This window comes from Pinus tabuliformis, chromosome 3_1 (genome assembly GCF_031772625.1).
Source record: "Pinus tabuliformis cultivar Carrire ecotype Pingquan chromosome 3_1, CPIR1, whole genome shotgun sequence".
Lineage (NCBI taxonomy): Eukaryota > Viridiplantae > Streptophyta > Pinopsida > Pinales > Pinaceae > Pinus > Pinus tabuliformis.
Window position 1 is genome coordinate 26,201,896 of NC_142301.1, and position 15,708 is coordinate 26,217,603.

The window sequence follows — 15,708 nt, forward strand, 5'->3', positions numbered from 1 at the left end:
AAAAACTTTGAAATGATTAACATTAGTCCTTTTTCCATACCAAGCTTCATAAGGAGTCATCTTTTCTAGTGCACTAGTGGGGCTATGGTTGAGGATGTACATTGTTGTAGCAACTGCATCTCCCCAATAAGATTGTTCAACCCCTTAGTTTGTAACATGCATCTTGCCATTTCAACCACAGTATGATTCTTTCTTTCAGCTATGCCATTCTCTTGTGGTGTGTATGTCGTAGTATGCTGTCTCCTGATGCCATTCATATCGCAATAACTTTGGAAATATTTTGAGCAGAATTCTCCTCCACGGTCAGTCCACAAACATTTGATCTTGCACCCTTTCTCATTTTCGACAAGGGCATTGAAATTCTTGAATGTATCCATGGCTTCAATTTTTTCCTTAACAAACTATACCCAACAATTTTGTGAGTAATCATCAATAAAAGTGATGAAATATGATGACTTACCCAAACTCTTAGTTTACATAGGATCACATATGTCTGAATGAACACGCTGAAGTGGGCAATGAGCCCTCCATGCAGTGCCCTTTGGAAATCTTTCCCTTACATGCTTTCCTTTAGCACATCCTTCACAAACCTCCTTATGGTCTTCTACCTTGGGCAAACCAGAAACTAATGCATGTGAGGTTAGAGACTTCAAACTGTGAAAATTTAAATGCCCATACCTGAGATGCCATAACCAACTTGAATCCTCATAAGCCATATTTGCAAGATTTTTGTTATGTTCATCAAACTTCAAGGGAAACATCCTATTTCTTGTCATAGGCACAATAGTGATCACCCTATTTCCCTTATTCTTATCATATATAGCACATGTCTTATTTTCAAAAACTACTTTATATTTTTTCTCACATAGCTGCCCAATGCTCAACAAATTATGCTTCAATTGTGGAGTATAATAAATGCCATGAATACTCTTTATACCTTCTTTTGATTTGACCTCCATAACTCCTTTGGCAGCAACCTCCAATGATTTATCATCACCAAGTTGGATCTTGGATTTGAAACTTCCATCCTTTGCTAAAAACAACTTCTCATTCTCTGTCATATGGTTATAGCATCCAAAATCTAGGTCCCAAGCATCTTTGCTAGTATTTTCACCTTTGGCATAAGATAAAAATAAATTATCTAGAGGATACTCACCACTTTCTTGAGCATAGTTAGCTTTTTTACCTTCTTTCAATCTACATTCTCTTTCAAAGTGGCCATACATGTTACAATAGTAACATTGAACATTTCTCTTATCAAATCTACCTCTACCTCTTCCTCTGAAACTGCCTCTTCCACTTGAGCCACCTCTTCCTCTACCTCTTGTAGAATTTTGGCTTTTCCATTTACCTTGACCTTGGTTTCTTTTGGCACTACTGTTGCTTGCATCTTCATTCTTTGTAATTTGTAATTTAGAGGAAAAATCTTTCTCTAGACCTTCAAAAGTGTCCTTCAATCTTTCTTCATGAGACATCAACGATCTAACCAATTGATCAAATTGTAATTTTGTCAAAACCTTACTTTCTTCCATGATTATGGCAACATGATTCCATCTATGTGTTAAATATCTCAATACTTTTTAATTAAAACTTCATTACTTACAGTTTCTCCAAGTGTAGCCATTTTATTGACCACATCTTTGACTCTCACACAATAGTCTTTCACACTTTCATCTTCTTGCGTCTTCAAATTCTCGAACTCTCGCTTCAACGTCTGAAGCTTGACCACCTTAACTTGATCACTACCTCGATAAGCTTCTTATAGAGTCTCCTAGGCATCTTTGGCAGTTTTTGCTCCTAATATTCTTGGAAATAAGCTCTTAGCAAGAGCTATCTGAATGTGAAAAAAAGCTTGAGCATTCTTCTTCCTTGCTTCCTTTCTTGTTGTTCTTTCATTGGCTGTAAGGTAATTCCAATCAGCTGGCTCCTCATAACCTGATTCAACAATCTCCCACAAATATTTTCCAATCAAAAAGGTTAGCATCTTAATGTACCAATAATCATAATCGTTTCCCTCAAATTCTGGAACTAGCATCTCGTTAGAATTCGACATGATTAACTTTGGTGAAATTTCGACAATAAAAATTTAACCCAAAACGATTTTACCTGCTCTGATACCACTTGTAGAATATGAAATGGCTTCTTTAAACTAGCTGATAAGCCAACATAATTATGAAGGAAAACACATAAAATAATGAAACAAATAAAACACAACCACTATGTGAGCTCAAACCCGCTGTAAATCTCATATATAATTAAACCATTAACTACATTCTTATATAGTAAAATTATTACTAATATTATTATCAATCAACTGTCTAATCTGAAACAAATCTATTGACACTACCAATCTTGTGAAAGCTAATTTTGAGCACTGACCTCCCTAATAATTTGTTGTCCTAATTTTGCACAGAGAACACAAAATTGGTTGACTAAATTGTCAGAAATTTACATAACAAATTAAGTATTATTCCCAACAAAGGCAAGGTGGATCATAAGGCCATAGGTCACGAACTATTGCACAACAAACAGTCGGATTACATTGAAGGGTCACGAGGCCATCCTGTTTTGTGGAGGAGAAGCATCAAATCTAAGGTGTTTCATAGGTCTCATTCATTAGTGAGTCGAGGTCGGATTTTCCCAATAGAATTCGAGGACCCCTTTTAGATCTGGAAGGATGAAAACATTATAGTATAAGGAAATAAATTGTAGAACTTCTTGAGCAACGTGGAGCAAACAAAGGCATGTGTCATCCAATTTTTTTTCCAGGCAATCAAGTAGCATGAAGATAACAAAGGTTCCAAGCAATTGTGAGTGTTATTACAGGTCTTCTTGGCCGAGCGATTGTTCAAATCTCAAGGGTCATTGACAGGGAACCATGGTTGTGGGTGCATTGGTAAGGCAAGGTGGATCATAAGGCCATAAGTCACCAACTATTGCACATTGGACTAGCTGGGTCGTGGGCCATGGAAAAATCAAGTGTAGATCTCAAGCATCGAGCCACGGAGTTTCTAGCTAGAACAAAATTGTTCACTTCTATCCCTCAAACCCTTCCTCGAAATGTAGTCTCATTTGAAATAATGCAACAGTTGTTGGTTGTTGGTTTTTAGCATGGGTTTCAAAATAGTTTCAGACCTCAAAAAAAGGGATTCATGCTTATAGATGAAGGATCACATTAATGTTATAATTATGGTATTTCAACTAGTTATGAGAAGATAATGTGTTATGTGATGTCTCCTGTAAATAAATAAGAGAAGACCAACATTGATCATTTCCTTCTGGGCTTTTGTGTGGATCGTTTATGGATTATGAAACTGGAGTTCGATGGACTGGGTTTGTGATTGTACCTGAGATTGAAGGTCATTGGAGGATCTAGAAGCGTAGGGTTGTCAATGATCTGATCACATTTAAGGACCAGACAAGATCAACGGAGCTCCTAAAGTTGTGGGTTCATATGCAACCACATAAACATCAACTAACAAGTTGAGATCTGGCATATTTTAAAATGACTAGATATAAGCATAATTTTCGAGGGTTGAATTTCCTTTTGTGTTTGGAGGTCGAACTATGGGAAATAAGAAATTTATTGGATTGGCGAGAGCTATCCTAGAGAAAGTATAGAGGTGGTCAGAATCTGGTATCAAGATTCTATAGTTCATTTTCCATTTCTTTTGGGCAAGGATTCTAGGATTTCCCTTTTTCTTCAATACACTTGAATGTGTGTTTGTTGAGGAGGAGGTTTTGTAGTACTCAAAAACCCCCCATTTAAATTTATTTTAGCTATATAATAAATAATGGGGATCCTTTTGAACTTTAATAAAATTATTTAGTCTTAATAAAGATAAAATTATTTTTAAACTTTTGTAAATAACCCTCTTTTATAAAGGTTTCATACATCATAATTATATATCAGAGAACTCAAACCATGCAAATACTATTAAAACCTAATATACCTTTCTTTGTTTAAAATAATGCATTATCGAATTAGTTATATTGGATCATTCAAATATTGTAACATTCCTTATAGGAAAGTTACAATAAAACAATCCCCAATCGAATTTCCCTGATATCTAAAGCATAAAGTGGGCGCTTCCTTTATATTTAATACTTCAAAGTAACATCGGCCCACAACATTTCCACCTGGCATACCAGAGCTCCCAAATATTGTAACCTTCAACCAAGCACCATCTCAAAAACTCTTATGCCACAAACTTTCGATATTGGATATCCCCGATATCAAATGATTTCGCTATTACCAAATTCTCGATATCATAATGTTCTGATGTCTCACACTCATGGTACCTGATATCTATGATAATCCTCCCTTTCAATATCTCATCCCTCCAGTATTCTCATCTCTGCTCATATCAGGACTTTTCATATTGGACGAACTCTTTAAAATCCCCGATATTCCAAAACATCGATATCAAACCCCTAGTATATCTACCCACCTACACTTATAGCTGTCTAATATTTGAATTGTAGAAAATTTGAATAATATGACACTTATTCATAGAGATTATATTGATTATACACTATTGTGGAATACATGCATAATAAATAACCTCCTCTATGTTGATCATCAATTTAGCGGCATTAAAAACAATGAAACATCAATCGCATGCACACATTAACACAGTATGTAACCTGGGGAAAGCATATAGCTGAAAACCCCACACTATCTGTATATTATAGTGATTGATAACATGTAACAATACATAGTACAACACTCCTCGCAAGTACTCAGTACTATCTCCACCTGTTACATAGAAACTAGCTTAGATCTGCTCCAATCATAGGTTCAAATCTCCTCTGCTGCTTGCCTACCTCTACTGCGCAATCCTGCAAGAGAATGAATGAGAATGGCTGATCCAAACTCCTATTTACCTTGGCTGATCCAAAATCACATGAGCACAAGCTACAATTGCCTTGGTATTGGCCCACATTGCACAATCCTCATTGGCATTTCTCAATCCATGTATGTGCAAATCTCATGCACAACTAATAGTCACAACTCACCCTTTCACTTGCCTCTAACACTTGTCCATGTTGAACTGTCCATGCACTAAGTTAACTGATGTATTCTTTAGTTTCTTTATGAGTTAATAATTAGTGAATTAATTCACACAACTCATCACTAGTGTATTCTTTAGTTAGACTAAATAAAACTAGTTCAACTAAGTCAAACTGTACACAACTCCATCAACTCCACATCCAACTCCACAGAACTCACATGCATGAATTCTAATTGAAGTCCTCCATGCAATAGCTCAACTAACACATAAGAAACCACGTGATTCCTTATGTCAGCTGCATGTGCCACATCCGTAGCTTGAACTGAAGTGCTCCAAGAGAATAAGATAATGTTTACAGTCCAAATATTACTAAGGGCTAATAATATTTGACTGTTTCTATTTTTAGCCTGGCAGTCTAAAAATAGACTTTGATCACTTCGCTGTGAACCAAAAATATAAGTCCATATATTTTTCCCAACATGACCAATCATCCATAAACAACATCCTGCAACTCATAGACCATGATCCATATGTCTAAAAATAGACATTGTCTAAAAATAGACATAGTCTAAAAATAGACTTTGCGCCAAAAATAGCCTACGGGCCCACTTAGTGAAGGTGACTCCTTTCCACTAAGATCCATCATCTTGTTGCATTTTCAACACTCCCTCTCAACAAGATATGTATTATCTGCAACCCCTAACCTGTAACTCTGGAATGTTCTGCATGCAACACATTTGCCCGGTCCACTTGCTCCAACAACACTTGGAACAAAAACACTCCCAACTGACCACTCTGTTGGGTTAGGAACATACTCTAATGCTGAAGCTCTACCTACTGCTGACAAGTGCTCCCTCTTTGACATCTGCGCTACTGCAACATCTCCATGCATCTCGCACCATTGCACACTTCTCGGTGCCACCTAGCACTATGTAGAACACTTGTTCCTCTCGCATTGTTGCAGCCTGCTAGCTATGTGTTGTCCTAGGATTCCCTACGCTGTCGCTCTCTTTACTGTTCCATCCACATCTATCTCTACCCAATCAGTCAGTTCATGCTACTCCACATCGAGGCTCCCGTAGCAAGGTCTCATCCAATAGGTTGGGAACCTCAAGGATCCTGCCCCTCCTCCTTGGGACAATCAATCCACATCACCCCACCTCCTACTTGGAGGTATGGCTGCATGCGATCCCTCAGCCCACCTAGCTCGAAGTTTCCCCCTACTGGAGGTCTCTGCATGAGTAGATGTCTCTACTCAATCTCCTCTCAGCTTCCCTTGTTGTGGCTGCTCCACAACCTCTTGAAGCTGCTGCACCAATCGTGGCTCCTCCACAGTCATCTGAGACTTCTTCTGGCTCTGCATGTTGAGAGGTAATATACGCTCCGTCTCAACCACCAAGTCTCCATCAGTTGCCTCGCTACTCAAGGCTTTGCATGCATCTTGAACCTCAAGAGCATATAGGTTCTTGACCCGTGAACCAATCTACTTCACTTGTCTAGTGATGATGTGTCTAAGGAAAACCTTTCCCTTACTGAAGACTACATCATAGCCTCCGTCTTCCAGCATCGCGATTGACACCAAGTTTCTCTTCAATCCTGGTACATACTTGACAATGGTCAAGGTAAGGCAATCTCCATGCTCCCTTTGAAAAATAACCATGCCTACACCTGAGACACTATACTTCTCATCATTACCCATCGCTATGAGTATCTGGACATCTTTCTCCTCCAAAGTATTGAACAAACTCTTGTCACTGGTCATGTGGAAAGAAGCTCCACTATCAAGAAACCAACCACTTCCCACCATGGATGAAACCATGCATGCGAAGAGTGTGAAATCCAACTCAAATTGTGAAGCAAGTGCCTCACCTTCAGATCCTTCCCCAGATCCCTTCTTAGATTTCCTCTTTGGGCAATTAGTAGCATAATGGCCCAACTCATGACAACGAAAGCATCTCACCTTCGACTTTTCAACATTCTTCCCATCATTGGAAGAACTGGATTCAGAAAGAGAACCCTTCTCCTTCCACTTCTTCACCTTACTCGCTAAGGCACAGTTCTCCTCATCGTGCATGCATGAAGAACTGTCTCTGGTGCTCCGTCTAAGCTCCTCCTGCAAAAGATCCGACCAAAGTCTCTCCCATCCTGGAAATTTCTCCCGACCATTGACAGAGTCCTGATAGGAATGCCAACTCTTTGGAAGACCAAGGAGAGCAAAGCTCACCAAGTTCTCATCATCAACAGCACCCCCACACTTCCCAGTTCATCCCTGCACTGGGTGAACTTCGTGAGATACTGGGGCATACTGTCTCCATTCTCACACTTAATGTTTCTGAGTTTATCCTTGAGCGCCAACTTCCTCTGGTCATTCTTGCTTTGGAATAGATCTGTCAACACTTTCCACATCAACTATGGAGAAGCCTTTCCATGCAGGTTGGACACAATGTGATCCTTCACGCCCTCCAACAAAATCCTTCGACACTTTGCTGTCTATTTTGGCCAAGCCTCAACTTGCGCAGTATCAGTAGGCTTTGGGACATCAGCCTCTATGAACTCCTTCAGCCCATTATCATCTAACATTGCCTCCATCCTGTCCTTCCATGCAATATAGTTCAAGCTACCTTCAAGAGCATACTCCAATCGCAATCTGTTGAAATACATTGCCACATTGACACTAAGAAAGCATTACTACAAATTTGAATTCCACCATCTCAAAACTCAACCGCTTCTGATCTAAAATTCTTGAGAACAAAGTATTTCTTGTACAGAGATTGACTGTATGGGCTTTTACCGGAAATCTCACCTTCCAAAGGAAGGATGAATCCAGAGGCTACCTAGCCTAATTACAGACTCTGCCTAAAGAAATAAAATGTAAACACTTTCTGAATAATAGATCTGATGATCAACTCTGCTCTGATACCATGTCGAAATTTTGAATAATATGAACTTATTCATAGAGATTATCCCGATTATACACTATTGTGGAATACATGCATAATATATAACCTCCTTTATGCTGATCATCAATTTAGCAGCATTAAAAACAATGAAACATCAATCGCATGCACACATTAACACAGTATGTAACCCAGGGAAAGCATACAGCTGAAAACCCCACACTATCTATATATTATAAGGATCGAGAACATGTAACAATACATAGTACAATACTCCTCATAAGTACTCAGTACTATCTCCACCTGTTACACACAAACTAACTGAGATCTGCTCCAATCACAAGTTCAAATCTCCTCCGCTACTTTCCTGCCTCTACTGCGCAATCCTGCAAGAGAATGAATGAGAATGGCTGATCCAAACTCCTATTTACCTTGGCCGATACAAAGTCACGTGAGCACAAGCTACAATTGCCTTGGTATTGGCCCACACTACGCAATCCTCATTGGCATTACTCAATCTGTGCATGTGCAAATCTCATGCACAACTGATAGTCACAACTCACCCTTTCACTTACCTCTAACTCCTGCCTCTGTTGAACTGTCCATGCACTGAGTTAACTAATGTATTCTTTAGTTGCCTTATGAGTTAATAATTAGTGAATTAATTAATAATTAATTCACACAACTCATCACTAGTGTATTCTTTAGTTAGACTAAATACAACTAGTTCAACTAAGTCAAACTGAACACAACTCCATCAACTCCACATCCAACTCCATAGAACTCACATGCATGAGTTCTAACTGAAGTCCTCCATGCAATAGCTCAACTAACACATAAGAAACCACGTGATTCTGATGCAGGAGCATCGGGTCAACAGGGTGAAGTCAGAGAGAAGGCAGACAAGGTTTCCAAAAAGGACTGAGGACACGGTTTGAGTTTGATGGATCGGCAGTAAAACTGCCTTGGTTATTTTTTCTTTTTTCTTTTCTCTCTATCGTTATTATTAACTATGTAATGTTTTTTTTTTAATTTGTCAGAACCAAAGAAAAACAACACTGTTATAATTTTACTTTTAATTATGAACAGTAGCAAATTAGGTGGCATTCCTGTGCTTGGAAACAACCATATTACGGTTGGAAAAATACAAAGAAAATCAAAATGTATCAGTTAACGGAGGCAACCGCAAAAGGACTAACTGTAGAAACTAATGGTATAACCAACAACAGTTACGTAATGAACAACTGATTTTGTAAACAGAATTATAAAAGGAGCGGAATGAACCATTGTGGGGGTTCCGACTTCGTGTAAACAAACAAGAGCAGAGATAACAGAAATAAACATTCTGTGCATTCAATTACATTGTGTTCAAACTGTGTAACCGTGCAAACAAATATATTAAGCAAGACTGTTAAAAAGAGTGTGTTACAGGTGTTGCGTTAAGAAAAGTGAGAACACGCTGGAGGAAGGACCAAAGCCGAACACACACAACCGAAACCCCAGGTAAGTGAGATAACATACAGGCCTTGTCGTTCATAAAGCAACAGATTTATCTAAATTAGCCATACAGCCGAACCAGTGAATTACACATATAAAACCCTGTACAAGTTTTTATATACTGTCCGTAATATAGGACCACAGACATGGTCACTAATCTACAGTGAACAAGAATCAAAATTTCATCAAGGCCCAACGTTGTAAATACAACCAGAGAACAATGAAAGGACGACTTAAGAAAAGAACAGTCGAAGGTCTGCACGTAGGTCCGTCATTGGGGGGTCGAAACAACCTAAGAAGCAGCTACCAAATACCAAGGGAAAAGAGCTACCCGGAATTGCAGACTGCCGAGAGCATGTTAAAGGTAGTCGTGCACAGCCCCACCTGCAAGAAAATGTGTAGAGGAGTATAGTTAGGACGACATCATAAACAGTGTAAGAAACACAGGGAAGGAACAAGAACACAAAACTGAAGTCGAGTTTACCTGTTCACGGCACTCGGATCTCCATCCAACCCAGAAGAAATACCTGCCCACGAAGGAGCCGTGACATTAGCAACAACAAAAGGAGAGCGTAAAGAAATCTGGCACAGAACTCTAACTTACCAGGTTTGCATGCAGAGTTTACAGCTGAGAGTGCCACCACCGAACCACCAAGAACAGAGAGGAGGAATTGAACCCGTTGCAGAGGAGCGTGACAGTTCCAGGGAAACAAATTGACAACAGAAAGAAAGCAAAACCCAATCATTCACAGGCACCCACAAATTGTACAGAGACAGAACCCCAAGGAGCTCAAGAGAAAAACGACTAAAGCAAACCAGAACATTCTTTGAAATCTAGCCGAGCAGCAACATTCTCGAAACTCACCATTACCAGTGGAAGACGCCGAAAATTCAGACAAAGTCAGGCACATAGCCGCAATCATAGTTGGAAGAGAAACTAGGCATCGAAACAGCAGACCAAACAGTCTATGGACGGGGAGAATCACAACCCTTGAGCATCAACCGGAGGTCGCAGGCTCGTTGAGCCAAGGAGGAGTAACACCAACCGTGAACAACAAAAGTGAATAGGCGCGAAGGGTCGAGAACCCTAAACCCCAAACCCTTGCGGACTTACCGAGGTAAACAGCTGTCGAGTGGACGTAAGTTTGTGGTACTACCTCATTTAAAATACATCTACAAAACGGATTCTCGAATTGATTCACACAGATTAACAATCAACCACTATATTATTACATATCGCCACGAAATATCACACCTCAGCTGACGGATAGCGGGACCACGTGGGCTGGCCCCATCAAGTGGTATCAGAGCAGAACTTGTTGGAAAAAATGGAAGTGCCAAGACGAGGACGTGGAAGAGGTGCACGTAGAGGGGCAGATGAAGGATTGAGGGAACAGATCAGAGTTCTTACAGCTCGTTTGGAAGCAGTGGAGGCGGGCAGGCGAAGAGACCCGGAACTTGGAGATGAAAGTGAGGAGGAAGCAGTAACTGCTACAGACGGGTCAGATGAAGAAGCTCCGGAATTGAGACTGCTGCGATCAGTTCTATTAGCCAGCAGCAAACCCAAAACAGAGATTTCTACTTACGATGGCAGTCTATCCGCAGATGTCCTGTTGGACTGGATAAGCGAATTAGATAAGTATTTTGAAAATGAGGAAGTCAGTGAGGATAAAAGAGTTAGATTCGCTGCAACTAAATTAAAGGGGCACGCCCTATTATGGTGGGACAGTGTCCAAGCGGACAGAAAGCGAATGAACAAATTGTCGATACGGAAATGGTCAAGGATGGTGGCAAAATTGAAGGGCAGATTCCTGCCGAAAGACTACTAGGTTGAATTATATCGGCGAGTACAGAATTTAAGGCAGAAGGGTATGACTGTCAAAGAGTACACAGAAGAGTTTTACCGAGTGAATTTACGTGCTGGTTATACGGATGATACTCCAGAAAAAACAGCGAGGTACGTAAATGGCTTGAGGATGGAAATATTGGATGAAATCAGTATTCTTTCTCCCCGGAATATTGAAGAAGCCTTTCAGAGTGCTGTAAAGGCTGAAGAGAAAATCAACAGAAAACAGAATAACAGGAGAGGGAGAGGGAATGGCAGAGGACGAGGACAGTCCTACGGCAGAGGGAGAACTGCCGCGAACAGTGATGAAGGCAGCAGTTCCAAAACTTCAGGGACAGCAGAGAAAGGAGAAAGCACCAGAGGAGGTCGGTCATATCAGCGAGGACGAGGAAATGGCCGCGGAAGAGGGACTAATGTCCAGTGCTACAGGTGCCATAAATGGGGGCACAGATCCTTCGAATGTCCAGAAGTTGAACATGCAGGCCAGAGGGGAACACTTATGGCACAGCCTGAGGAAGCTGAAGCACAACCCCGGGAGGTGGAAGACATGGCGGAAACGGGGGAAGCTTTGATTTTAAATAAAGTGCTGTTAAAACCAGCCAAGGAGGTCGCTGAACCAACATAGCAGAAAGCACTGTTCCGTACAGTTTGTAAATCACACGGAAAGTGCTGCAAGTTGATAATAGACAACGGAAGTACGGACAATTTGGTTGCCACCGAGATGGTGGAAAAACTGGGGCTAAAACGGCTAAAGCACCCCACACCTTACAAGGTGTCGTGGCTACAGAAAGGCCACCAGCTATTAGTTGATGAACAATGCAAGGTAGACTTTCACATTGGCAAGTACCACGACACAGTGGTCTGCGATATTATGCCAATGGACGTGTGTCATATACTGCTTGGAATACCATGGTAGTATGACCGGAAGGTGACACACGATGGAAAGACAAATTATTATAAATTTACAAAGGATGGGGTCAAACACACGCTTGTACCCATCAAAGAGGAAGACACAACAAAATCAAGCGGAACAAAGACACTGTTAATTGGAGGAAAAAAGTTTGTGAAATAGGTTGAGGAAAATGAAGTTAATTTTGCAGTTGTGAGGAGGATGAAGCCAATGTTGCTGAACTTGGAAAAATCAGAACTGCCTAAAGAAATACAGGAGCTGTTGGAAGAATTCCAAGACATTATGGTTGATGAGTTACCTGATAAACTACCTCCCAAAAGGAGTATCAGCCATCACATTGACTTTATACCAGGAGCAAGCTTGCCAAACATGGCAGCGTACAGGATGAGTCCGAAGGACAATGAGGAAGTACGCAAACAAGTGCAGGAGTTGCTGGATAAGGGACTGATCAGAGAAATCCTGAGCCCCTGTGCAGTACCAACAGTACTTGCACCCAAGAAAGGTGGAGAATGGCGAATGTGTACGGATTCGCGGGCTATAAACAAAATTACGATTCGATACAGGTTTCCCCTGCCCAGAATGGACGACATGATGGACTGTCTTAGTGGGGCAGCTTACTTTACAAAAATAGATCTGAAGAGTGGGTATCATCAGATCAGAATTAGGGAAGGAGATGAGTGGAAAACAGCCTTCAAGACCAATGAAGGGTTGTATGAATGGCTGGTCATGCCATTTGGGCTGAGTAATGCTCCTAGTACTTTTATGAGGCTGATGAATGAGATGTTGAAAGAATTTATTGGTAAGTTCGTGTTAGTTTATTTGGACGATATTTTAATTTTTAGCAGAACGAAAAGAGAGCATCTTCAGCACATTCGAAAGGTGTTCGAGAAGCTACAACAGAACAAACTGCTGATAAATTTGAAGAAATGCACTTTCTTGCAGAAGGAGCTGATCTATCTGGGATTTGTAGTTGCAGAGAATGAATTAAAGATGGACCCAGAAAAGATTGCAGCAATCATGAGCTGGTCGTCACCAAAGAATTTGTTTGAGGTACGTAGTTTTCACGGTCTAGCAAGTTTTTATCGAAAATTCATTAAAAATTTCAGTGAAATCTGCGCACCAATGCTAGAGACCATAAAAAAGGCCAGCCAACCTTTTTGTTGGACCAAGGCGGCAGAAAACAGTTTCCAACTTTTGAAGTGGAAAATAATGAAGAGGCCGATCTTGAGATTGCCCGATTTTAGTAAACCTTTTCAGGTTTGTTGTGATGCAAGCGGGACAACTATTGGCACTGTGCTCAGTCAAGAGGACAGACCAGTTGCGTTTTTTAGTGAAAAACTAAATGAGAGTCGGCATAAGTATTCGTCATATGACAAGGAGTTCTATGCGGTGGTCCAAGCTTTAAAACATTGGAGACACTACCTACTAGGAAATGAGTTTGTCTTGTTTTCCGATAATTCAGCATTACAATATGTAACGCAGCAGCACAAGTTAAACCATAAGCATGCCAAGTGGGTAGAATACCTGCAGAGTTTTACTTTTGTGCTAAAACACATAAGTGGGCAAGCCAACAAAGTGGCAGATGCTTTGAGCCGAAGAGCCTTGCTCTTACAGGAAAGTAGCATACAGGTGATGGGATTTGAATATCTGAAGGATTTGTACCAGATGGACACGGACTTCAAGGAAGCTTTTGAAGCTTGCCAAAATCCCGTATTGAGGAACACAAGCCCATGGCAAGATTATAATTTACAGGAGGGATTATTGTTTCGAGGTGGGCAGCTATGTGTTCCGGACTGTTCGATGAGGGAAAATCTAGTAAGAGAAAAACATAGTGGTGGACTAGCGGGACATTTTGGCATCGAAAAAACTTTAGAGCAGCTCGGGCATTTTTATTATTGGCCTAAAATGAGCCGGGACGTGCAGAGATATGTAACCAGGTGTAGAGTCTGTCAACTGGCGAAGGGACACAGCCAAAACACTGGACTTTACACACCCCTACCTGTTCCAAGCAGGCCGTGGGATTCAGTCAGCATTGACTTTGTCCTAGGATTGCCTAGAACGCAGAGGGGATATGATTCAGTGATGGTGGTGGTAGACAGATTCTCGAAGATGGCTCATTTCATTCCTTGCCGGAAAACTAGTGACGCCACATACGTGGCACACCTATTTTTCACAGAAGTTGTTAGATTGCATGGCTTACCTAAGACTATTGTTTCAGACAGGGATGTGAAATTCATAGGACATTTTTGGCGCACCCTGTGGAAAAAGTTAGGCACGCAATTAAATTTCAGCTCTGCGTATCACCCGCAGACTGATGGACAGACAGAGGTGGTGAACAGGAGTTTGGGAAACTTATTACGAAGTTTGACTGGAGAAACTTCACGATTATGGGATCGAGCTCTTGCCCAGGCCGAATTCACTTATAACGATTCGCCCAATCGTAGCACCGGATTTAGCCCATTTCAAATTTTGTATGGTATGCATCCTCGGGGAGTACATGAACTGCGAGATTTGGGACAGCTAGAATGGAGAAGTGCAGATGGGGAAGATTTTGCTGAAGCAATGAGTGAACTTCATGAAACAATCAAATTGAGATTGCAGGAAAACACACAGAAATACAAACAGCACGCAGACACAAAGCAACGAGAGGTGCATTTTGATGTTGGGGACGAAGTCCTTGCGCACCTGCGCTGGGAACGGTTTCCTAAGGGCACATATAACAAGTTGAAATACAAGAAAATCGGTCCATGCAAGATTCTGAGAAAGTTTTCAGCCAACGCTTATGAAATACAGCTGCCACCTGAGATAGGCATATCACCTATATTCAACGTGGCAGACCTATTCCCATATCATGCCCAGGCGGAAGATGATAGTATGGTACAGCCAGAACGGGACACCCAGTTAGAGAGCAGTCCTTGGAAGAAGCAGTTACCTTCGGCCCGGACCCACGAAATTGAAGGAATCCTCAGCACCCAGGTGGCCAAGAAGACGCGTAAAAAGGAGTATCTGCGTTATCTCATCAAGTGGAGAGACCGTCCAATAGAGGACAGCTCGTGGCTCGACGCGGCGCAGATTCAGAAGGCTGGTTACTCGGTGGAGGAGCTCATGGAACGGAGCCATGAGTTCTCTTTTACCCCGGAAGCCTGATGCAGGAGCATCGGGTCAACAGGGTGAAGTCAGAGAGAAGGCAGACAAGGTTTCCAAAAAGGACTGAGGACACGGTTTGATGGATCGGCAGTAAAACTGCCTTGGTTATTTTTTTTTCTTTTCTCTCTATCGTTATTATTAACTATGTAATGTTTTTTTTTTAATTTGTCAGAACCAAAGAAAAACAACACTGTTATAATTTTACTTTTAATTATGAACAGTAGCAAATTAGGTGGCATTCCTGTGCTTGGAAACAACCATATTACGGTTGGAAAAATACAAAGAAAATCAAAATGTATCAGTTAACGGAGGCAACCGCAAAAGGACTAACTGTAGAAACTAATGGTATAACCAACAACAGTTACGTAATGAACAACTGATTTTGTAAACAGAATT

General features: G+C 40.9%; 1 protein-coding gene across 1 annotated transcript; it reads left to right on the forward strand.

The window, feature by feature from the left end:
- Positions 1 to 14,643: 14,643 nt before the first annotated feature.
- On the forward strand, positions 14,644 to 15,312 carry LOC149185590 (uncharacterized). The gene has a single exon (XM_089409091.1). It carries the CDS (start codon positions 14,644 to 14,646, stop codon positions 15,310 to 15,312), a length of 669 nt encoding a protein of 222 aa, XP_089265217.1.
- The last annotated feature ends 396 nt before the right edge of the window (positions 15,313 to 15,708 follow it).

Bases quoted from the DNA above. Each gene is read 5' to 3' on its own strand.
- LOC149185590 (XM_089409091.1), top strand. From the start codon at position 14,644: ATGCATCCTCGGGGAGTACATGAACTGCGAGATTTGGGACAGCTAGAA.